Source organism: Lycium ferocissimum, chromosome 5 (genome assembly GCF_029784015.1).
Source record: "Lycium ferocissimum isolate CSIRO_LF1 chromosome 5, AGI_CSIRO_Lferr_CH_V1, whole genome shotgun sequence".
In the NCBI taxonomy this organism is placed as follows: Eukaryota; Viridiplantae; Streptophyta; class Magnoliopsida; order Solanales; family Solanaceae; genus Lycium; species Lycium ferocissimum.
Window position 1 is genome coordinate 11612149 of NC_081346.1, and position 26200 is coordinate 11638348.

Sequence of the window (26200 nt, forward strand, 5' to 3'; positions counted from 1 at the left end):
CATGCCAATTTAACGTTGTAACCATGCCATATAAACCTTCAAACAACAATTTTACTTGGACTATAGAGAAGGATGTTCCTACTAAAATTTTACTTTAAACGAATTATAAGCAAATAATGCCAAACAAAATAAAACCGACTAAGAACTAAGTAACCAGTCATAAAAGATCTTGATATATACACCGAGTCGAAGTTGAAGATTCTTTGAATCTTCCCACAAATACAATCATCATGAATTCATGATAGTGAAAGATTCCAAGCCTTCCAAAATTTCGAGGAATATTTATCTAGTGGAGTGGTGACTGGTGAGGCGCCCATTTTAATTGTGGGATTTAATTAACAAAATACTAGTTTTAAGTAGCCACTAGTATGGTCAATTCCCTGTTGGCTAAAGACGTATTAGTCAGAGCTTGCACTTTCAGAAAAATCATACAGTTTACTATTTTAATCAAAGTTCCAACTTAGTTCGATCTTCACTCCTCTTAGCTGGCCATTGAATATTCGATGGATCAAGAATTTAGTGGTGGAGAATTTCATTTGGAGACGTGAGGCAAAGTGTTCACAACACTCCCGTGTTTTTTTTTTTTTTTTTTTTTAAAAAAAAAAAAAATTTTTTAACCCTCCTAGAGCTTTCGCTTTTTCTTACCACTCGAACCCACAATCTTCGGGTAAGAGGTGGAGGTTGCTTACTAAGTTTAATACGTTCTCCTGTCTGTTATCCTTGTCATGGTTACTAAAATAATTGATTCAACATAATGTCATTTTAAAAATAAAGATAGAATTAATTTTTTTTTCCACATTTACTCTTACTTCAATAAATGTGAAGAAAGATTAATGTCGTAAAAGGAATAGTAATATTAAATTGAGATAAGAGAATAGATAAAATAATTTAATCAAATTATTTTTTTAGTTAATGATTTCTAAAAAGAGTGTTCAACAAAACATGACAAGTAAAAATGAACCGTAGGGACTAGAATGCCCTTTCTTGCATCATTTGGAAACATGAAGCCAACTTGTTAATAACACATTCCTAAGAATAGTCATTTTCAAAATACTTTTATTATTTTAAAAAATTAAAAATAGTACAAAAAAAAGTTCTTTTAATTTAATTGGAGTAAATATTCTAGAAAGAAATAAAAATTAAAGGATTCAAACAATAAATAAGGAAAATATTTTGCGACTATAATTATTAATATTTTTTAAAAGGGTGAAAATCATTTACACTCCTCAACTATGCTTTCAAAATCAAACTTCCCCCTCAACTTTGAACAATAGACATTCTTTCCCCTTTATTCTATGGATTTTTTTAAATGCCTATTTTACCCTTACATTAGAACTTTTGTCTTATTTTTTTACTTCTTTAAAATCATTATATCACTACTAAAAAAAGGGGAAAAACCGATGACGAAACCCGACGGACCGCGTCGGTTTTTTTAATGAAACCGACAGGAAACCGACCCTTTACGGTCCGTCGGTTTTCATAGCCTCGCTTTTTGGAAACCGACGGACTGCGTCGGTTACGTAGTCCGTCGGGTTTTATTCAATAATTTTAAAAAATAAATAAAAATTAAAAAAAACCGACGGACTGAGTCGGTTTTTTTAATTTCTGATTTTTTATCTTATATAAAAATAATATATATTTTATGAAAAAACCGACGCACTGCGTCGGTTTTTTATTGAAACTTTTTTTATTTTAAATAAAAAACCGACACAATGCGTCGGTTTTTTCATAAAATTTAAGAATTAATTTCCAGAAAACCGACGGACTGAGTCGGTTTTCTGAAAAATTTCCTGCATGCAAATCATGCATTTTCTGCAACCACACACCACAGAAACCAGCGCCAAAAGCTGCTCAAAACTAGCATTAAAATGCTCCAAATCAATTCTAAAAGAGCTACAACACATAAAATCACCCTAAGTAATAATAAAACACATCAAACACTATCTAAACACATCAAATACGATCTAAATAGACCTTCAAAGTTCGTAAATATTTAAATGTCCAACCAAAAGTACCATTAACTAGTTTTAACATAAGTCCATTATTAAATCCAAACTACTACAATCGATCATCCGGTGTCCGGCTACGTAATCACCGTCATCATCATCTTCTAGGCCGGAGGGGGGGGCGGGGGAAGAAGGGGGCATACCAAATTGTCCACATGCAATGTGGCTTTTAACTTGTGCCATTAGCGATTAAAGGCTCGCTTTCATGGTGTTACTTTCCTCAACTCTTTTTGCCTCAGTCTCAGCTAATTTCCTATTAAGTTCAGCAATTTGTTGCGCCATAGCTGCGACCTGAACACCATCATATGTCACTACACCTTCACACCACAATTGTTTTAACTCATCAATCAAAGGTTGTAGATAGACATCAATCAAAACTTTTGGATTACGAGGACCAGGGATAACACAATTTAGGAATATATAGGGACTTGTCATACACATCTCAGGCGGTAGATTATATGGAGTAAGAAATACAAAGCAACAAGAATAAAGGGTGCAAATTAAACAGAGTATGGTGTGAAACCATCCGCACACAAACCCAAACGAATGTTTCTTGGTTCACTAGCAAAATCAGGATAAGTTCTATCAAAATGTTTCCACGCTTCTCCCGATGGATGACACATAACACCAGGTGGCGTTCTATTTTCGCTGTGCCATCTCATGTGAAGAGCAGGACTTGGCGATGCAAACAACCTCTTTAACCTAGGTATAATAGGTAAATAATGTCTCGCCTTAATTGGAACCATCTTTCCACTAGGTGTCCGCTTATAACGCGCATGTCCACATATGTTACATTCATATAAATCAGCATCTTACATATAGAACAACATACAACCGTTTGGACAGCAATGAATTCTATCATACGACAATCCTAATTTGGAAACCAATCTCTTTGCTTCATAGTTACTCTTACGTATGTCGAATTCCGGACTAACTAGTTCCCCTACAAACTTAATCATTGAGTCCATAGCACTTCAACAACAAATTAACCGATTTGATGTTAATCATTCTAACTGCAACAGACAACTTAGAATGCTGACTCCCTACCCAAAGTGGACGACTAACCTCTTCTAATTCTTTATAGAAATGCATTGCTTCTTCATTAGGAGGTTCCTCAAAATTTTGCTCAAAGTTCAAACCTGCATCGTACGCCAAAAGCATCATTAACCATATCATTAACTCTATCATATTGGACATGACTATATTCCTACGACACACTACTTTCACCGACAACCATATTGTAAAATATACCATTAACCCCATCGCTCTCCATGATCAGTCCAAACATAATATTTCGCTTAAACCCACGACTATATAAATGAACCCTAACCGCTTCCTTTCAAATACTTCATACACCCCGGCAATGAGAACAAGGACACCTAATTACCCCTTCATTTTGAAAAGGGTGAAGTGTCATTGCATGTGTGATAAACCCATCAACATTTTCAACAAATTCGTCATGTACACCCACACGATTACTATTATTCATGTTATACATCCACATACGATCCATCTACAAAAATATACCCACAAATTATTGAGGTTATAGAAATATATTATAACTTAAAAATTCTAACTTAAAATATAGGCCAAACCCATCGACAAACACCTGTGGTCATTCACTTCTTTCACTTGAGCACCTAAAGTGGCCCTTGTTCCATTTAGACACTTCAGGTGGGCCATTCCTATTCCACTTAGACACTTTTTAATCACCGTTATCTAACAAAACCAACACCACTGCGTCTCCTACGTGGATTAAGTGGCCAATCAAATTGTGCCACCATTTAAATTGTACCAACTCAATTAAATTGTGTCAACTCATTTTAATTGTAAATTCACTAATTTGTAAATTCGTGGAGTTTTGACCATTAAAAATTGGGGCTTTTGGGTCGGTTGGATGTGCAATGAGGTGGCGCCCCCTTTGGTGTTGGTTTTGCTCCAATAACGGTGCAAAAAGTGTCTAAGTGAAATAGGAATGACCCACCTGAAGTGTTTAAATGGAACAAGAGTCACTTTAGGTGTTCAAGTGAAAGAAGTGGACGACCACAGGTGTTTGTCGATGGGTTTGGCCTAAAATATAACTTAAGAAAACACAATCCCAACCACTTCTAACTTTGAATTCTCAATAACAATTCTAACTTTAATAATTTATAAATTCTAACTTTAATATAATTTTGAAAAGCACAATCCCAACCAATTCTAACTTTGAATTCTCAATAACAATTCTAACTTTAATAACTTATGGATTCTAACTTTAATTCTAAAAATTGAAAAGTAAATCTAGTCAAATAAAGTCTACATTTTAGTTTTGAGGTTATAGAAATATTATAACTTAATAATTCTAACATAACTTAATAATTCTAACTTTGAAAAGCACAATTCCAACCAATTCTAAAAATTGAAAAGTAAATCTAGAGAAATAAAATCTACATTTTAGTATTGAGGTTATAGAAATACTATAACTTAACAATTCTAACTTTGAAAAGCACAATCTCAACTAATTCTAATTTGGAATGATCAATAACAATTCTAATAACTTATGGAATTCTAACAAAAAGCACAATCCAACAAAAAAAAAAAAAAAAAATTAGTCAAATAATTAAAGTATACATTTTTGCACATATTCAACATCAATAATATTACAAAGAATGATAACTAAGCTAACACAAATACATTGACAAAGAACATGAAATATAGCACAATCTCAAGCCAAAAAAAAAATGACAACTAAACTAGTCAAATAAAGTTTACATTTTTTTCACAAATTCAACATTAATAGCATTGCAAATGATGTTTAACAAAGCTAAATAGATTAGCATTAGGCCTAAAATCTACAAATAAAACTAAAATTGAAAGAATTTTAAAAGCCCTAATTTAAGAGAAACTAACCTCAATTAATTAACTTCAAAACGGGTCTAGGGTTGGTGGGGACGGGCTGCGCAGGCGGCGGCGCTGGGCAGCGGGGAAATGACCGGCGGGGCTGGGCGGATGGGAGGGGGGCGGCGGGTAGCTAGGGTTTGAGGGGAATGGGAGTTTAATTGGGAAGAGGAGAACAAATGGGCATGAAAACCCGTCTGGAATGTTTTTAAAGAAAAACCGACGGACAAAACCGGCCCTGTCCGTCGGTTTTTCCCCCATGTTTGACCAGATTTGACCCAAAAATTTAAAAAAAAAAAAAAAGAAAAAAAAGGAAACCGACCCTATCCGTTGGTTTCCTAAAAAAAAAAATTGTTTATTATTTTTTTTAAAAACAAATTGAATTGCATATTATTTAAAATATTTTTAAAAATAAAACCGACGTCCTCCGTCGGTTTGATATTAATTTTTTTTTTTTTAATAAAACCGACGAGGGACATTGGTTTTTTTTGGCCGATATATATTTTCAAAATTCTGCCAAAAAAACTGACGTCGTCCGTCGGTTTTCTAATTAAAAAAATTAGAAATGTAAAAACCGACGCAGGGAGTCGGTTGTCCGTCGGTTTTTTAAATCGACGCAGTGCGTCGGTTTTTTATCCGTCGATTTTTGGCAGTTTTTTAGTAGTGTATTTTTCATTTTCTTAATTTATGTAACAAATTTCTTATAAAAAATAAATATTATTTTCTAGGCGAAGAAAAAGGTGAGAAATACTAATTGAGTATATAAGTTAATGATGTTCTTAATAAAATAAATTAGCAGAATAAACAAAAAATTATTTTTATTAAAAATAATCAAAAAAATTAATATTTATTTATAACAAGTGAAAAATAACAGGTCATAATAACTTTATAAATATATATCTATGCAAGTAATGCAAAAACAATTAAAAATATTGGCAATTTTTTTTTAAAATAATTTATTTATACTGTAAATGAATTTTATTATAATTTAAGAATATTCCATTAGTGATAACCAAAACTTGTCTATTTATTTGAACAATAGAGAATAAGAGAGAAGTGAACCTTAATACACACACATGCATGTACATACATAGATACATACTTATTGCATATGATATTGAAATAATAATCATAAAAAACAGCATTAGATTTTGTTACAAATTCATAAAATTATTATTCTACTTATAATGTTAATGAACTTAAATAAGAATTTATAAATACCTAGATTTAAAAAAAAAATCATAGATAATATGAAAATGTATTTCATAAATGGAGGATTGAAAAAAGTAAGGGTGAAATAGTCATTTCATAGGATAAAGGGGGAAGAATGTTTATTGTTCAAAGTTGAGGGGGCAATTTGATTTTTAAAGCAAAGTTGGGGGTGAAATTTTTTAAAAAGAGCATGCCAAAAGCTAAATGATAAATAAACAGGGCCGGAGGGAATAGACTATTTCTTTAATTTCAAATTCATCTTTTGTCTTTGCAAGTCATCTAGGGGCATGGCAATAATAATTAACTATGGTATCAATAAATTAACTTGGTTGACTGAATTAAAGTCGAAAATTCTCTGAATCTTCCTCCAATTATCATGACAGTGATAGAGATTCCAGGTTTTCCAAAAAATTTCAAGGAATTCCAGCTTTAGTGAAGAATTGAGGCCCCCCAGTTGTGGCATTAATTTAACTAATATTTTCAATATCACGGAGGTTCAAACAATAACTTTATCTATTAGACTCTAAATACATCAATTATTCATCATAATTAGATCATGAACTTAATCTCTTGCGCGCACCTTAGGAGAAGTGGTGTCACAGACAACTTTTCATTAAAAAAATGTAATTTTTTATATAAGATGAAGACAAAAAATGCTAGAATATATAAAAGAAGTGATATCGCCTAAACATTAGCAATTCGTCGTGCATTGGCTGACCGGATCCTTTCTTTTAGGAAGTTGGCGGATCAGGTCCTGTTATACCATAATCTTGCAATTGTTTTAAGCATTAGCCATTTTTTATCGTTTCTCAAAAGAATAGCTCCATATGCAGGTAAATGGCTCTAATGCCATAAACCTTGATGTAGTTTTTGTAGATATAATCTAATATATCAGTAGTATCTATGTCACCAAAAAAAAAAAAAAAAAAAAGTTCCATATGGAGGGATCGAACCAGCGGGTCCGGAACAAAAATGCCTTAAAAAAAATTGTTCGAACCAAAATACGCCAACAAAAAAAATAGTTACAAAAGTACTTTTAGCGCAAAGAAAATACTGCGCTAAAGCACTTAACTGTAACGGTATTGCGTAGTGCTTTGGCGCGATTTTATCGCGCTATAGTGTTGTCTTCTCTCACCTATAACGCAAAGATTTTATCGCGCTATAGATAGTTGGCTTTTATGTATAGCACACTATTTCTTTCGCGCTATAGTAGTCCGCCATTTTCCAACTTACATTTTCACTCCTTTTTACGTAGTTTAGCCGTATATTAATCATGCTTTGAGACTCCGGAACTTCAATATTTTATATAGAACCCTACTTATATTTGTACAATTAATAAGATAGGCTCAATACATAAAGAAAACGCAATACTTTGGATTGTCGTTTTAGCGGTTGAAAAGTGCTCGAAGTCCCTTTTTGTTTGAAGACTTGTAGTCATTAGCTTTACGTTATTTATCTTTTAGGGTTTCGTATTATTTTTAAATTAATCCTTAACTTTATTTCGAACGTGTCACCTTTTTTTTATCAATTTAGGATGTGTAATATGTATAAATATGCAAAAAATATATAATATTTACGATAAATTGTATAACACTAATGTATATCTACTATCGAGGATGGGTCCCACATGTAGTATGCCGGAGACTATCCCTAGGCCTAAGGCTCATGCCATCCCCACCGCCCTCGCCATCGTCTCCATCGTCCTTCTTCCTCTTAATAACCGGCGCTCCAAGTCATGATCATCTCCTCTTCCCCGCCCGTGCGCCCTTGACTAGAACGTGCTTCTTCTTGGGATCTGTTCCCGCTGGCACGCTCAGAACCTCAGGCTGAGCTAAGTCTGGAAACTTGACCTCTTCCTCGTCGGGAGTCTCCACCTCAGGCGCCGAAGGATGAACCTGAAAAGTATATAATAATTAGGCCAAACCCATCACGTACACTGAATCATCCACTTCTTTCACTTAATCAAAGCACCCTAAAGTGACCCTTGTTCCATTTAAACACTTCAAAGCGGTCATTCCTATTCCACTTAGATACTTTTTGCACCGTTATCGGAGCAAAACCAACACCAAAGGGGGCGCCACCTCATTGCACATTCAACCAGCCCAAAAACCTCAATTTTTAATGGTCAAAACTCCACGAATTTACAAATTAGTGAATTTACAATTAAAATGAGTTGGCACAATTTAATTGAGTTGGCACAATTTAAATGAGCTGGCACAATTTAATTGGCTACTTAATCCACGTAGAGGACGACCGGTGTTGGTTTTACTCCGATAACGATGCAAAAGTGTCTAAGTAATAGTAACACCCACAAGTGTCTAAATGGAATAAGGGCCACTTTAGGTGCTCAAGTGAAGGTTAAAGTCGACCCTTGTGTTTGTCATGGGTTTGGCCTAATAATTAGTACCATTTCTTATTTATATTGAATACATTAACGTTATTTATTTAATCAAACCCGCGTGTCAACGGCGCCCGAGCAGCTCTAAGATGGGTCCGTAGGCTCCTCGTACGGGTGTGGTGGTGAATATGAGGTAGTCTCCGGACGAGATGCCGTTCGAAATTCCAAGTAAAGGTTATAAAAATTAAATAAATATTTACCTTATATTGAATAAAACTAGTTTTAAGTAAAAAACTTACATGCGCCTCAATAGTTTCATGAGAAGACACCTCTGCCTCGGCAGACTAACGAGAATGCTCCTGAATGGGTCGCTCCTGTGGACTCACTGGCGCCGAATCCTAAAATATCAAAATAACGAAATAATAAGTAACATACATATTTAAAATAAGTACTTTAAATAATCAAATATATATATTAAATATTGACCTTATGTTGAATAAAAGAAATTTTAATAAAAAGCTTACCCGTGGCTCGGTGGTCATATGGGAAGACACCGCCGGCTCGACGACCCATGAGAAAACGCCGAGCGGGTGGCTCGTGACCCGCCGGCGTCGAATCCTAAAATATAAAATATTACTAAATAATGAGTAACATATATATATTTAAATAAATAATTTAAATGAACAAATAAGCATTTTAAATACTAACCGGGATCAAAAACTCATCGAAGTCAAGAATCCTGGGTCCCTCTAAATTCCTCACAGGCCGCTCATTAGCTAATGAAGCGCGTAACGCCGCCCAATCAACGTTATCACGCTCCTCCATGTATACATTCGGGGTCTCGCCGTGATGACGACCCGGTATCTCGGCAAGCAAGAGCGGCCGACGTAAACGTAGGTGAGTCCCCAGGTGAGCTGCCACCGGCCTGGAACGGCTGCGGATGGACTAGACCGTGAACGCCCTCTGGAATGGGATCGGCCTCATCCGCCTCATCTACCAGATGGTGTCCTTCACCACCAGGTCCTGCGGGCAAAGAAAGCACCGCGGTGTCTACGCGTACGGCGTCCCCGAAAAGACGGCGTCCGCTCTGCGGGAGCGACCGGCCTCCTCTGGGAGCACCCGGTCCTCCTCCGGGAGCACCCGGTCCTCCTCCCCGGCGCCGCTCGATAGTCGCCCTCCCAATGTGCTCCTCCTCGCGCCTAATCTCGCCCCGGCTCGATACCATCCTCCGATATCCTAACCATCTCCGCCGCAAGCCCCGCAAGCCCAGGGTAAGGCATATGCTCTAACTTCAATATGCGTAAACGCTGTACGGCCACCAGCTGCATTTGTGTTCAACAGAAAAAAAGTTATTTCTTAAAACGTAACATTCAATGCGATTAAATAAATCTAAATACGATAAACTTACCAATGCCTCGTCTTTGCCCGGCGAGGCGAGTATCCTACATCCCTGCGGGACGCAAAGCCGGGTTGCCGATCAATCGGCGTGTGATACGATGATACCGGCGCGTAAATGCTCAATGGGAGTCAAATGGCCTATCACGGCTAAAGTGCCCAACCCGTTCTCCCAACGGTGGAGCCGAACATCCATGAAAGCGAAAATCATCATCAACGGCAGCCGATCGTCCCGCCGGGTGTCGGAGCTCATGACGGACGTCAGGGGGTATACTCTGTGTATGCCCAAACTGTCGTAAGACACGCTCAGGCATGTGCTCCTCTATGATGTCCAGGTGTATCAATGGACACCGCGACCTCCAAACCCCCCGACCTGCCCTACAGAAGGCCGGCAAGCCATCTAATATAGCAGCATACGGCGTCCATATAAATAGCTGCATAACATATAAATACAAATCAGTGATCACCAAGTCGAAAAGACGTTTAATTAAATTATTAATGTAAATTTAAATAGTTTTACCGCATCGTCCGTCATGTGATCAAGTTCGGTCCCGGAATGGTAGAATATCGTGCGCGTATCCACATCCCGATCAAAACCCGCCGTCCACCTCCTCGCATAAGGCATGTCAATGTCGAGGTGATGCCTAGTACGGCCGAAAAGGCAAGATCCTCTCCCATGCCCATAATCGTACAAAGAATATTAGAAAATACGATTTTTAAGTCGTCATTTCAAGAGTTTTGTCTACATTAAAGGAAGGCACACTTAAAATATTACCTGGAGAACAGCAAAAAATCCACACACATCTGTGACAACACCAATAGACGCTCGGCACAGGCATCTGTAAAGATACGCCAAAACAGCCCCCCCCCCCCCCAGCTGTAGTCTCCCAGGCGGTCCAAATGCTCCAAGAAAACCAAGTAACGTAAGCTAACAAAGGCACCATGAATTCGGGAACAAGATGCCCCCGAATATAATAAGGTGTACAAACGGCATAACGATCAACAGCGTCCTGCGGGGTGCCGTCATCAACCGGATCAAGACCCTCCAAATAAGTGCAGAGTGCACTAATCCGAACCCGACTCTATCCTGAAATCTGGCCCTGGGCAACAGGTACGAAGTGGGTGAGCCTAGTCAACTCTGTCGCCCACGTCTGACCAGGAGGAGGCTCGTAACGAGTGTATAATGACTCTCCATCTACCCGCAATCCAAAGAGGACCTCCACATCCTTGTTATATCCCGTATTTTTGAACGTGATTATTTGTAAGGTAGAAAGGGCCCACACGTTAAGATTTTTTTTTTTTTTTGGAACATGTGACAAGTTATATGAATCACATATGTAAATTTAAACACAACTCATGAAGGACCCTTTGGCCAAATCAAAGTGGAAGCCCTCCAAACGAATTTTTAAGAAAACGTTTTCGGGTGACCTGACTTTGAGGGGAAAAAACTAACTAAACCTTTATAAGTTTGGAATTTGGAAAATACCAAGAAATAGAAGTTGTAGATAATTGAATTAGCTTTCCAACCATAGGTCGTGGGTTCCCAGGTAACGTCGGTACAAGGAGATATGAACGTTTTAAGGTCGAAAGGTCAGTGGGCTAGGCCCAACTCGGGCCCAACCGGGTTAGGCCCATGACCCATGTTAAATAAGTGATATTTTAGCACTTCCCTCCTCATTTTCAGACCTGGAACAACCAGAAAATTCTGGAGATAGAGAGAAAAAAAAAGCCTTGGAGAAGAAAAATCAATTTTGACCAAAATCCGAGCCCCGAATCCCGAAGCCCATGAAGGGAAAAGTGTTGTACGCAAATTGTCTTCAATTTGAGTTAAAAATCAACCAAGGAGGAGGGTGATAACGTGGTGGCTGAATTCTTAAGGTATGGATAAGGCTCCTTTTCATTGCTAACAAGTTTATTTAAAGTTTTAACGGATTAGAACGGGAAAAATAGCGATATAAATTCGTCCGTTGGTATTGTGATGTAAAGGAAAGAAGAATGGTTAAGTTGGCATGAGAATCTATTGTTAAGTTGTTGTAGGAAATTATATGATTTTATTCTAGTTTTATGTAATTATGAAAATGAATTGCTAAGGTGCAAATTATGGTTGTCGCTAATGAATTTGGGAGATGAAAACGTGTTATGAATATTTATGTCGAAGAATGAAGGTTTCGGATGAATTATGGCTTTGGTGGAATATTTGTATATTTAGCAAATAATTTGTAAAAGGACATGAAATACTTCCGAATTGTGTTGGAATGATCTTGATTAGCAAAAGAATATGAAAACATTGATATTGGTTTGGAAATGCGAAGTTAGATCGAAGTTGATATGTCATATAGAAAAGAGGACAATATACGTTAGAATGCGTTTTCAATTCGATCGCTGATGTTATTGGTATTGTTGTTGGTTGGGTTGTTGATATTTGGAGCCGAGTTAAGTCTCGGGGATGTTATATGTATACTTGAGATCGCCGCCGAAATTTTGGCGTTAATATAAGTGAATTTATTTGAAAGGTTAAGCAAGAATTGGTTAAGATTGAATCCTTAAGGCTTTATGATTAATATTTGGTAAATGTGACCAAATTGTAGATTTTGGCGAACTTGGAACTTGAATTTGGAGAAGCGTAAGAGACAAATAAGGTATGTAAGGCTTACTCCTTCTTTCTTTGGCATGTCCTAGTTGTAATAGGCTTGATTACAAGTCTCGGGGACGATTCTACTCTTAGAAATCCGAGTTTGAATTTGGCCCTTTTTCATTCGACACAATTGAATTAAACATTCTACATTTTATCGGAAAAATAACTTAAACGTCTATAACTTTCATAAATGGAACCGAATTACCCTAAGACCTTCACAAGCGGCTCCATAGAGCCTAAAATTCGTAATTTATGTAACTTCCACCAATGGAATTGGATTACCCTGAAACTTTCGTAGATGACATTATAAGGCCAAATGTTCATAATTTACGTAAGCCACCTCGACTTAACCCGAGGTGGGCCCACAGTTCCCGATACCTATTTGTATTGTTCTATTTGTTCTATTACCGTACGATAATTAAGGAAATCTTTGGCTATTGTTCCGAATTTGATATAAGTATCTCGGTAACCATCGTATATAAGTATTCGTTTGACTATTCCGATATAAACGCTTCGGTACGAATGATCCGATTTGAATATTTTGATATAAGCATTCCGATGTAAATATTCCGATATAAGTATTCGATATAAGCATCCTATTCCGATATATATATGTTCGACATAAGTATTCCGATCTAAGTATTCGGTATAAAGCATTCACATGATAACTCGGTATGAGTATTCGGTACGAGCGTACGATATAAGTATTCATTTTAATGGGTATTCGACATAAGTATTCGCATAAGTATTCGGCCACGAGTATCCGGATATGAGTCTTCCGACCCGAGTATTCGATACGAGTATTCCCCGTAAGCCTTAATGTTCTTCATGTACGATCTCGGATCGCTTAAGGAGTCCGAAGAGGTTTCGTATTTTTAAAATGCTCATAACTTTCCGATACTAACTATCGAAAGAACCCGAAACTTGTTTACCGAATCCTCCGATGTCGGTCGGTACCTATCCGTTGAGTCCGGATTTACGTGCATATGGTTTCTCACTACTCGCTCGTGCAAGGCTCAATATATCCGTTCACCGCGTCCCGGCCAGGATCCGTTATCGCGCGAGATGCCTCGACTTTAAACTAATCACCGCGTCCCGGACTAAACGTTATCGTGCGAGTTCCCCCGCATTGTTCACCGCGTCCCTCAAAGCGGGCGGTTCAACGTTTATGTTCATGATATGATATGGGGACGGTGGCCGTGATGGCATATAATCCGTCCGTTCACCGCGTCCCATACTAGTAGGTTCGGGTTCATATGCGTCCCTACTAAAGGAGGGCGGGATCTCGATATCGGTATATGTATATGATAATATATGGTCTCTGTTATGCATAATTTGCGATCCGAAGGTATGCATTTTGATATTAAAGGATAAGCGATGATTTTCTATCGTACCTCGATTCGATCATAATCCGTATGTCTTACCTTTTTCGCATTTCGACTTTGATGAGGCTCGCTCACTTTCATGCCTCTCGCATTTCCGGCTTCGACCACGAATATTTATATGATATCTCTACGCATGTCCGGCTCGACTACGAAAATTAAGTCCGACACGGTCAACAACGTTCGACTGACACGGTCCGTTCGAAACGCCCGTACGTCCGCGTCCGATATATGACCTCATCCGAGCATTCTCGTACGTTCGCACTCCGTCCGATATATGACCTCGTTTCGAACATTCCCCGTACGTTCGCCCTCCGTCCGACGTGTGACATCACCGTGCGCTCGTATTTTCTTTCACCCTTCGACATGCGATCCGTAATTGTAAAATAAGCATTTTAGTACTGTCTGACTCACTTACCTTCCGTACTCCTTTGTCGATATATGAGACGGTATGTCCGATTTGTGTCGAAGAAATAGAGAGAAGAGGGTATTTTGACTAATGTATTTATCTTTTAGTCCCGTTTGTTTCGATTATGGTTCCGTTTTTGTATCGCATGCCTTACATGCTCGACATTTTCCCGTCCGACCCCCCTGTCTTCGGGGTCGCGTTTCATGCCACGCAGTACTCCCGCAAAGCCGGCTGATTGTAAATGGATGGTGTTCCAACAGAGACGGCAAGCTCCATTCTCCCGGAGGTCGCCGCTAAGTATAGTTTGTTTGTTATGATTTACGGATGTATGTTAGAGACTTTGCGACAAAAAGTCGTGGTATGTCTATTAATTGGTAAAAATGTTATATTCGTCGGTAGATATGTCGGTCCGTGTTATGTATTGAATTTTGTATGATTATAAATTTGTTCGATTGAAGGACGAGAAAGAATATTTCGAAAAATTTTGCTAGGTATTTTATCTCATTTGGTTTAAAAAGTTTGGCGTGATTAAAAATAGCAAGAAGAGTACGAGGTTCGCTCGGCCCTAAGTAAGGGCCGGGTGCCCATCACACCCTAATAAGATCAGGGTGTGACAATCCTGAAGTGTAATCGTGGCCTCACCAGTGCGAAGATGGAAAGTATGTGTCTCTGGCCTCTACCGCTCAACCATGGCTGTGATGAGCGCCCAATCATGCTGTACCCGACCAACGGACACGCAACGATAGATGCCGCCCCGAAACAATATCTCCAAGACGCGAGGGCGTGGGGGTGCTCGCGTAAAAGAGTCCAAGCTCTTTGTAGCCTACGGGCGGGCCTGCAGATATCCCCATAGTATCGACCCATAATAAGTCGACCTATGATTGTCTTGTAAAGACAATATCGATCTATTAGAGGGGTCCCGGTGAACGAGGGCCCCGCGTGAGCATCGGCCCCGGGGAACATCGGTCCCGGGGTAACATTCGGATCGATGAAAGAGTCCGATCCGTACAAAACTAAATTAGTCATTATTCTTGAAATGAAAGATAAATTATATTAACTAATTAATAATTTGTAGGGAATATGTGAATTATGTAGTACTATATCTTGTGAATAATTAACATGGAATATGCAATAAATTTAATATGTGATAGTAAGGACACATATGTGATGGCAAAGACTTTTAAGTTAATTACTTTTGAATTATGTGATGGCAAAGACTTGTTAAGTTAATTAGGTTGAGAATCGAAATTTAGCAGTAATATTTGTTTAGAACTCTATTTTGAATATGTGATATATTTTTAGTTGACCAAATAGCCAACACAACTACTGTAAAATTAAACTAAAAGAGTATATTCGTCGACCACATATTTTCCTACAAACTTTATATTTTTTTTGTTAGCTTATGTATTTATGAAAAGAAGAACTTTAACTATTCTTTTTAAGATAATCTTTTTTTATTTAACATATATATTCACGCTTTTAAAATTATATAGATTAACAATTCATAATCATTTACAACTTGTCTGGATGGTTGATACCTATTGTATTATATTATGTTGTTAATTTAAATACAATGTTTGCTTTGATTGTTAGTTTAATATTATTTATATGTAAATCGAAAAGGTCCTATTTTATGTAACCACTGATTTGGTCCTATACAATATGACACAATACGAAAAATGTCAAAACAATACATAACAATCATCCAATCAAAGTGTTAACAACATAATAATTCATTACCAATCAATTTCTTTTAATTCATAAACAATAATTAACAACTAATAAATTCATAATCAATATTTAACAAAATAATAATTCATTAACAATTCATAAACAATTAACAAATTAACAACTCATAAACATATAACAAATTAACAATTCATAAACATTTAACAAATTAACAATTAATAAACATTTAACAAATATTGAATTAAACCAAAAAAAAAAAAAAAAAAAAAAAAAACGGCAAAAGCCAACGCCTAAAAAAAAACAACAAAAAAAAATTGATTTTTTTTTTGCAAACATAGCAACGATTAAATGTTAAGCATGCTTAGAATATAATGTATATAACAAAATAATAACAAAAGTTCATAATAGAAAACCTTAATCGAAGATTTTTTGTAGAGTTATTTTAATCGAGTTCTACGCCGCTTTTCCCAAAATTTGAACTTAGAATCTTGCTCCTCGACTTCGAATATACCGAGAATCTAAACTTTTCTGACGAAATTTAATAAAAACGACGTTTTTGGATGTGGGACCACCTCATTTTTTTCACAATGGCGTTTCGTTTTTTTTTTTATTTAAACTCACCGAGGGACCGAAGGGTGGAACCGACGGGTTTATGTTGAAGGATATAGCGCAATATTTTACTGCGGTGTGAGAGAATAATTGTGATAAGCCTTAAAGAAAATACTGCGTTATAGGTGAGAGAAGACACCCACTATAGTGCAAGAAAAATCGCGCTAAAGCACTTAACGGTACCGTTACAGTTAAGTGCTTTAGCGCAGTATTTTACTGCGCTAAAAGTACTTTTGTAACTATTTTTTTTGTTGGCGTATTTTGGTTCAAACAATTTTTTTTAAGGCATTTTTGTTCCGGACTCCGAACCAAAGAATCTCATATGAGGTAAAAACAAGTAAACTAGTTGAAATAGTTTATTTTATCTCTAATGATGAATTGTTTAGTATTATTTCTAATAAAGCTATTAGTCTATTACTGATTCATTTATTTATTTATAAATTTAAAAAGCTGTTGAGAAGTTGCATCGCGTTTTATTAATATGATCTAAATATTAGTAGTATTTTTTCAGATGAGATTTTACGCTAATTTGTCTTATCTTCATTTCCTTAAATAAAGACACCGCTTATGGTAGATCTTCCGTACGCTGTTGTTTGTTCTTGCTCACCCATAGTGCTAATTAATGTAACGTATGATCTAATGAACACGACAAAAATAAAATAAAAACAGTTACCCGCTACAAGACAACTTTGATGAAGCCCTTGTGGGGTAGTGTAACTAGAAGAACCCGCGACTTTTGTAGGACAAAAAAAAAAGTTAAACCAAACTAATACAAAAAAAAAAAAAAGACATAAATAGTATTCACGCACTAATTTATTGCGTGAAAGGACCAAACCGCAAAAATAACATTTGCCTTTCACGCACAAAATTTGTGCGTGAATGAGGCTTCTTCATTTCGTCAGATTTTGTCTCTTCCTTGCTCTCTTCTTTGCACTCTTTCCTTCATTTTCTTCTTCTTATTAATTGCTTTTCTTCCTCTTTTTTTTTTTTTTTATAGTGAACAACTAAATGGGTCCTTTTTTTTTTTTTTTAAGTTGAGAATCAAAGAATATCAAAACACATATAGATTTTTTTGACGTGCACCTTTTATTCTTTTTTTAATTCTTCTTTCGTTTTCCCCGTTATTATTAGCTCGCTGGATCTTGATCTATCTAATACGTTTGATTTATCTTTCTCTCGTTTCAATCGTGTATAGTTCATTTTGGGGTCCGGAACCAAAATGACTCAATAAAAAATCAAGTGAACCAAAATACCCCAATAAAAAAAAAAGTTACGGAGACGGAGCCGTTAACTGCTTTAGCGCAAAGATTTTACTACGCTAAAGAATTTTTTTTTTTTTTTTTGCATACTAGCACTGAAGAAAAAAATTTGGTAAACTTTTTTTTTAAAAAAAACTTAATGTTTTTTTCATACTTTGACCAACGATTAGTCGTGTGTCAAAGATTCCAAAACGTTAATATTTTATATAGAACCCGATATTTTTTTCTCGCGTACAATAACGTAGAATACACTAATACATCAAGGGTCGATACAAGCAGTTAAATAAGTTTTGTTTGAAAAATTTAGTCATTTTTTCATATTTTAGAAAAAATAAAAGTGTGCCCGAAATAAGTTTTGTTTGAAAAATTTAGTATTTTATTTTCATACTTCGACAACGATTAATCGTGCGTCAAGACTAAAACGTCAATATTTTATATTTAACCCGATATTTTTTTATCCTTGATGATGCCTACAAAGAAAAATCTATATGCGTTATATAAATATTCTTTGATTCTCAACTTAAAAAAAAAAAAAAAAAAAGACCCATTTATTTGTTCACTATAAAAAAAAAAAAAAAAAAAAAAACTTTTTTATTGGGGTATTTTTATTCACTTGATTTTTATCGAGGAAGAAAAGCAATTAATAAGAAGAAGAAAATGAAGGAAAGAGTGCAAAGAAGAGAGCAAGGAAGAGACAAATATCCGACGAAATGAAAAAAAAAAAAAAAAAAAAATGACCATTTACGCACTATAAAAAAAAAAAAAGATTTATAAAGCGAAAGGCCAAACCGTTATTTTATCCGACGAAATGAAGTTCTTTCACGCACTAAATTAACATGCGAATACTATTTAAATTAAATAAGCAATTTTTTTTTTTTTTTTTTGTATTAATTTGGTTTAACTTTTTTTTTTTTGTCTTACAAAAGTCGCGGGTTCGTAACTAGAATGGTTTGATAAACGTCAATTCATTTTTGTATTTTCAACTCCATATTAAGCAAAGTCTAACTTGTCGGCCCCCGCACCCACTGTCTGATGGACATAAATTAGTGGGTTCACAACATCTTTATTTAATCTCCACCACCACTCAATCTCTCTTCCTCATACTTTGGAAGTGCAAAAAAAAAAATATAATGGCAACTTTTCCTAGATTTTTTGTTGTCTCAGTAGTTGTTTTTTCTTGCTTTGGAGTCACTGCTTATGGTGCCCTTTTTTCCTCCCTTCAGCAAACTCTTCTACTCAATTCTTCACCTTCACAAGGACAAGGTATATGCTTTATCCCCCTTGGTAATAGATCTGATTATATTACTAAAAAAGGAGAAAGAAAAAGTGTATTTATAATTAGACATTGCTTGGAAGTTATTGCCAAGTTGACTACGGATAAAAAAATATGGCTCGTCTATCGACCCATGATTAATGAATTTAAATATATCCACTTGCCTCCCTTTCCGCAGAATATGAAAATGATTAATGGATTTCAATTTTATACTCGCAGTGGCGAGCCTTTCCGTTCTTATATTTGATTTTTTATTTTTATTTTTTATTTTTTATTTTGACAAACTTATATATGAGCATATTCCTTTAGTTTGAAGGGTAAATTAGTGGGTGTTACCACAGGCGGAGGTAGTAGGAGGGAAGATGTTTCAATAAATAGGAAAGTGATACCGTGTAAATAGGATAATCTTTTTGTTATATATAAACTGTTGAATTTCCTTAATATAAAAAAGAGAGTAAGTTGAGTATAGTGGTAAAAGTGGCTCAAAAGTGGCTGCAAGAAAGTTGAGTATAGTGGTAAAAGTGGCTCAAAAGTTGTTACAAGTCACCTGTCCGAATTCCAATTATAACATTTTAGTATTTCTTTTAATCTTCTTATATAAATTTCTAACTCAGCAACTGATTGTTAATATTAAATTTGTTTTAGCAGTGCTGCAAGCTGGGGAAGAACAAGTGACAATAACATGGTCATTGAACAAGAGCTACCCAGCTGGAACAGACTCAAATTACAAGATAGTGAAGGTGAAATTATGTTATGCCCCAGTGAGCCAAGTGGACAGAGGATGGAGGAAGTCCAACGACAATCTCGAAAAGGACAAAACCTGCCAATTTAACGTTGTAACAATACCATATAAACCTTCAAATAACAATTTTACTTGGACTATAGAGAAGGATGTTCCTACTGCTACCTATTTCATTAGGGCTTATGTTTATGACTATGCTGGTGAAGTTGTTGCCTATGGACAAACTACTGATGCTCACACGAAAACCAACTTGTTCAAAATCACGGCAATCACAGGCCGCCATCTCACCGTGGACATTTGCGCCGCCTGCTTCTCTGCTTTCTCCGTCGTCTCCCTTGTCGGATTCTACTTTGCTGAGAAGAAAAAGGCTAAAAGTACCCAGCAATAAAATGATTATTATATATTTGTTTACTGCTCCAGCAATATCCTAGACTTAAAACATAGGTAGAAGTAAGTAGCAGGGAAATTCTAGCTTGTTATATTTGTTAGCTTGTATAAAATAAGTACTACTACTATAGTTACTGCTTTTATTAATTGGAGCAGGTAAGTGTGAATATGTGATGATGAACATTTAGAAAAGCAAGCATTGGTGGGTTAGCTATGAAAACGTGAGACTGAGAAAAAAGTTTAAGACAAAGACATTAGATATTTATATTGTCAATTAATATTAATAGTAAATCGTGTGTTCAACATGTTCACACCACTAGCACCATGGGATGTCAAAAAAGACATTTATCATATACCATATTCTCTTTTCTATAATTCTATCTTTGTCGGTGCCCAATTGTTGTCGAGCCAGTAAAATACTGCTGCAGTTCCACACTATATATCTGCAAATTGAAGCTGCAAAACAAAAGAAATAACTCTATAGTCTACACATCCAAACGATATATAGTAGTAGCTGGTAGTTGCTAGTAATTTATAGATTTTACACCAAGGATTAGTTGATCTTTCATTCCCTGATTTTAAATTTATGCCAAAAACCAAAAAGACCAAGAAATGGAGGTTAAAAACGTGTACCACTTTTTTTTTTCTTCTATTTGTTTCTGTTTTACCTATTTCTGGCATTATGAGGAAGAGAGAGGAGATTTCGAGTCCACTACAAAAAGGATGAAAAGAAACCACAAAAGGAAAACAAAAATCTCAGTTAAAGTAATGTGCATATATAAGTAATTCTTGTTGATGATATCGAGAGAAGTAACTCGTGTAACCAGGAAGACAGCTATAAGACATGGAGTACATGTGATCAAAAGGAGGTCAACTGAAGAAACGTAAACTAGTATCAACCATGTGATTAATGGCGAAATGTTGCCCCTTCATTTACATAGCTGGCATTAAATATCAAATGCTAGTAATCTTAAGGTTAAAGAAAGGGCAGCCCGGTGCACGGAATATCTGGCATTCACAAGCATCTAGCTGATTCCACGGCTCGGTCTTTGTGACTTATAGATTACTCGGGAACAACTTTACTTTGCTCCAAATCATCACTCGGAAACAACTTTACCGTTGCTCCAAGATCCACTGCAAGTAATTTAAGGTACATCTGCCATTATAATGCAACTAGCAATTGAAGCAAAAAAGTTCAGATAAGAGAGTAGCGACGCATGACTGACTAATGTATCCATGGTTAAATGTACTAATTCAAGTCCAGAGTACAACCATATTTATTATAGGACAGGAGCAACTTTCGAATCTTCAGAATCAGGCTAAACCAGAAAGACACTCAGGGATTTTCAAGACGCCCTGGAGGTCAAGAATATAGTCCAATATGTACCTCATTGATGGAACAATCATAATATCTGGGCTTAAGCAACAGAACTTACATCAGAACCAAGTCTCTCTTGCATTTCATGAAAACTATGCCTTTTCAACATATCTTACAGTTCACCTCTTTTTTTGTAACCACGAAATGTGGGTAAACTTTACAACCTGTGGATTTGTTCGTTGCAACTTGAAAGTATAGTTTTGTGACCAAAAACCATCTCAGTGCTTTTCATTCTATCAATACCAAAAAGTGATAATCTATCATCAAAGGCATAAATGTGTCCAAAAGCATCAGTCCCAGGAGGGCACTCAAGAGCTGCTTCAAGGACCCGATGATGCACACCATGGGAGTCAACCGAATATCCACCTTTATGGTCATGTCCACCCAAACAGACCTTCACACAGCTATAGTGATGTATCACATCCATCACTTCATCATAATTCCAACACAACGCTGAAAGAGATGAAGCTCCAGGATCCAAAGGTAGATGGCAACACACTATTACATTTTGATTCAACTTGGTAGCTTCCTGAAGGACATGATCCAGCCATTCCAGTTGTTCTTTTCCAACACCTCCATTGAACTTGAGAAACCTTCGGTCTGTTCCCACAAGTCCATTTGGACTGTTTTTGTCTGAATTTGGGTTTCTCTCCTGAAGAACTTTTAAGGCCTTCAAAGTATTTGGGTGATCTTCTGGCCAACCAATGGCACTGATATCATAAGCATCTAGAATTACAAATCTGTATTCCGGAATTGGAGAAAAATCAAAATAGGCACGACCGTCATTGCCAGGAATTCTCAACAACGGAAGCAAGTCCTTTCGAGGAAGATTGTAAAGGCAGTGATTTCCAATCATGTGATAGACAGGGCCATTGAACTTATCAAATTCATTAACAATTTTCTGGACAGCAATCATTGACTGGTCTTTGGGACAAAACCCATCAACAATGTCCCCAAAATTAAGAACAAACTTAGGCTTTTCTTGATTCCATTTCTGAACTGCCCTCTGCAACACACAAACACTATGCCGATAATACCTAGGAACACCAAGGAATGAGCGGCCATCGGGAATATCAGCATATTGGACATCTGATATGACCCCAAAGGAAAGAAGTGGCTGCTTCCCTTGTGGACATAGAAGACCATTTGCATATCCCATTGCCTACCACCCTATTAATTTGCAAGGTTAGGTTGTCAATTGAGTAATTGCAATAATACCACACTCTAAAAGAGATGTAATCAAAGCTGTGGTTGATCTGAATTTCTACTATATGTCTATATCAGAGGAGTGAAGATACATCTGAACAGTTTAAAACAGTAAAGATATCAAATACAGTTTAAAAGAACAAAACTATCAAGTAGTATACTGAAACATTTCTATTGCAAGGCCTAAGTTGATTCAGAACACAAGGACAAAACAAAACATGCATATGAAATTAACTAGGTATGAAATTAACAAATATGAATAAATACTAAAGCGGAGCACCACTTCTCTAGGTAGAAACTTCCATTACTCAACACATTAGATTCGGAAAGACAGAAACTAGCATCCCTGATATTATTAGGCTGTTTTCCAGCTCTATTATGAAGAAGCCTGTTCTGTACCTGCACTCAGTCTTGGTCTTACATGATGAATTCCCCTGAACTTCCAAATTCCGATCGTCATCCATTATTTACCAAATAAGCTACTCTATGGTAGTCAAAGCAGCCATTCAAAGAGCATCTCAGACCTCCAAACAAATCAAAAGTTATGGAATGAACGTTTCAGTCAGAAAGAATTTTTTATTATATGCTTGTGTTTTTAATGTGTGTGTCTTTTCTTGTTTTTCAAATCAAAGTAGTAATATTATTTATTTTTATTTTTGAGGCACAAAATTTGCAACCATTAAGAGGACTTAATTCATGCAGCCAAATAATGTTAGTTAACAGATAGTCCATAATTTCATCATGGTTGCTAAAATCCCCCATCTAATCACAAAGAAAAGAAAGACTACTTGATTTTAATCTTAATTGCATAAGAGTAATACTCATTTCATAGCTATAGGACAGAAACAAAATTCAAGAACCTACTCAGTCCAGAAGGTTATCGAGCCCAGTTATAAGGGGCTGGAATTTCCTCAAAGCTAGTTTCCCGTGTAACCTAAATTAAGCTCGAAGTCAAAAGGCATGTTCCAAAACTTGTCATGGTTCAGTGATCCTTTCTCCATTGATATACAAGCTTAATTTCACATGTATGGAGAAGTTCCAAAAGGGGCCAGGATACACTGATTTAGAGCAATTATAGGAACGAACAACCCTCAAAGACAGGCAAACCAATACGAATATGTGCTTCCTAGTCCTTTTCAAATTAATGACTACTACTCCATCTACCGTTCATGCATCTTAGGAGCCCAACAATAGATTTTCGCATATTTGGCATGGCACAGGAAAAGGTTCTCAAGGAAAAGGATTTTAATAGACTGAACGAAGAAAAGAAAAGGGGCGAAAAATGGACACCCTCAAAGGTGCTTGTATAACCCAAGATAATCTCTGTAAAAGGAGTTTCTAGTTTGCATTGTCCAGTGGCAGCATATATGTGGTATATGTTTATTTCAATTTTGGGACTAAGTCGGGCACAACCCCAAGGCAGGGAGACAGTGGAAGGATGGAGCAGATAGAAAGTTGACAGAGCCATCAGGAAAGTCTGGAAGAAGATCCCAGCAAGCACTTTCTGTTGTCTTTGGCAAGAAAGGAATTGTAGATGTTTTGATGGCATTTCAACTCCTAAACATGCTCTAAAAGTTAAATGCCTTGTGTATCTCTTTAGTTGGAGTGCTCTAGCCCCTGTAAATAATGTTGTTGCCCTCCTAGACTTCATCAGCTCACTTACTCAGTTACTCTAGCTTACCCATTCTACTTTTGATTTTTAGGTAAGCTTCCTGGAAATGTTCTATGTTGTATTGTAATGGAGGCTGGAGCTAACATCTATCACTTATGTAACTTTGCATCTTCTTGATGCCCGCATTGAAGCAACTTATTTCATCAAAACAAAAAAGGGCAAAAAGTGTTATCAGTGCTTTAAGAAAAGCTCTGTGTAGTAGACTGTTAGCAGTCCTTGGTCTCCCAATAGTTTACATTAGTAGTTATTTGCAGTAGTTATTTCTTTGTTAGTAGTTATCTGCAGTTTCTTTGTAGTAGTTATATGCAGTTTCTCATTCTAGTTATGTTAGGAAAACATGTCCTAGTTTGAAGTTTCTAGGGGTAGTTATCCTATCAGTATTGTATTTAAACTCTATGTTTTATTCCATGAAAGGTATGCAGAAAATTATTCCAGCTTTTGAGTACTTTAGATCACAGGTTCTCTCTTAACGAGCCAGCATCATAGGCCGGAAAAAGAAATCCTCTTCTCCTAATTCTCTCTACATTAACTCTGATTCTGTCTTACATCGTCCTTTAACTTGATCCATAACAGGGGACCGTAACATACACGCTCCAACAGTTACATGTGATATCATCTGATGTGCATTATCATCTGTCGTGCATTATCATGTAGCAGCAGGAAGAATATGGGAAAAGAATTAGCCATTGAGGTTGTTTATAGGTACTTAAAAGTTTAGCTTTTAATTTGGAGCTCCCTTATTTGGATCTTGAGAAGAGCCAACAGAACTTACGCCCTTTTACATTACTTCATCAAAAAGAAAAAAATTGATTATGACCTATCACAATTTCAGGGATTTCAATTACTTATGCTATGATTATCAGTACTATTTCTGTTCTCAATCAATGAGCTCCAATTAGTTCCGTAAAATGTTCTGATCTTTATCCAATGGAAAAGCAATTAGAACAACTTAATAAATTCTACAGTAACAACACCAAAATGTATAGTTACAGCAAAACGACTATCGAAAACAACAAACTCCGTATAATCCCGCCAGCTGGGACTTGGGAGCAAAACTATCGAAAAAAATAGCAAAAAGAACAAGAAATTTATGATCACATACGTATATGATAAATAGTTTTTAATGCAACCACAATTTTTTGTCAGAGAAGAACAATTTTTAATATGAAATTTAGCACTATCAAATTCAAATAAGGCAATAACAGAACAAAAAAAAAAAATACAAGAGAATTACGAGGGCGAGCGGATAGAAAGAAAGAAAAAAAAAAGGCTTATAAAGCTTCAATATGAATTCCAATAATATGTCAATGTCGATTCAGAGAAATGGAAAATTTTGATTATTCCCAAAAGTAAAAACGCGGGTTTGGTAAAGTAACTGAAGGCATTATAAAAAATAAAAACAAAATAGAAGCAAGAATGATGAACATAGACAGAGAAAACAAGGAGAAATAGGCAAATGGAAAGACAAATTTAACGTACCCAAATGTGATTGTATCTATTCAATTGTCGGTCTTCGAAAGGAAGAGAGAAATAAAGAACGAACAACGTCGGCAGCTAGTTACCTTTAGCTTTTCGCCAGGTTTGATTTGGTCAAATATGACTACAATTAACTCTGGTGGAAAGAAAACAAGCACGATAATAAGCCCTGCCACGTGTATGACAAGACTTTCTTCCAGTAAAGTTAGGACACGCGGAAATCTATCTATGTGCGGCTGGCTTCACCCCTACTAT

At 36.3% G+C, this 26200-nt stretch overlaps 2 protein-coding genes across 4 annotated transcripts; one reads left to right on the forward strand and one right to left on the reverse strand.

The window, feature by feature from the left end:
- The first annotated feature begins 18877 nt into the window (after window positions 1-18877).
- LOC132056005 (high-affinity nitrate transporter 3.1-like) lies at window positions 18878-20463 on the forward strand. Of its 2 annotated transcripts, none has more exons than XM_059448049.1 (2): window positions 18878-19074; window positions 19730-20463. In XM_059448049.1, exons 1-2 carry the CDS (start codon window positions 18942-18944, stop codon window positions 20212-20214), a joined length of 618 nt encoding a protein of 205 aa, XP_059304032.1. In that variant the 5' UTR covers window positions 18878-18941; the 3' UTR covers window positions 20215-20463. The 2 variants fall into 2 exon arrangements, with proteins under 2 accessions (XP_059304032.1, XP_059304033.1); XM_059448050.1 differs by having other exon boundaries at window positions 18879-19074; window positions 19733-20463.
- A 506-nt stretch (window positions 20464-20969) lies between these two features.
- Window positions 20970-26020, reverse strand: LOC132056004 (manganese-dependent ADP-ribose/CDP-alcohol diphosphatase). 2 transcript variants are annotated; one of them, XM_059448048.1, is made up of 2 exons: window positions 25949-26020; window positions 20970-22761 (listed from the first exon to the last, which is right to left on the reverse strand). In XM_059448048.1, the coding sequence occupies exon 2, from the start codon at window positions 22748-22750 to the stop codon at window positions 21749-21751; it is 1002 nt and encodes a 333-aa protein (XP_059304031.1). In that variant the 5' UTR covers window positions 22751-22761; window positions 25949-26020; the 3' UTR covers window positions 20970-21748. The 2 variants fall into 2 exon arrangements, with proteins under 2 accessions (XP_059304031.1, XP_059304029.1); XM_059448046.1 differs by having other exon boundaries at window positions 20970-22891; window positions 25949-25967.
- Between the last annotated feature and the right edge of the window lie 180 nt (window positions 26021-26200).

Bases quoted from the DNA above. Each gene is read 5' to 3' on its own strand.
- LOC132056005 (XM_059448049.1), top strand. From the start codon at position 18,942: ATGGCAACTTTTCCTAGATTTTTTGTTGTCTCAGTAGTTGTTTTTTCT. The intron at 19,075-19,729 runs GTATATGCTTTA...AATTTGTTTTAG, and splicing joins TTCACCTTCACAAGGACAAG to CAGTGCTGCAAGCTGGGGAA.
- LOC132056004 (XM_059448048.1), bottom strand. From the start codon at position 22,750: ATGGGATATGCAAATGGTCTTCTATGTCCACAAGGGAAGCAGCCACTT.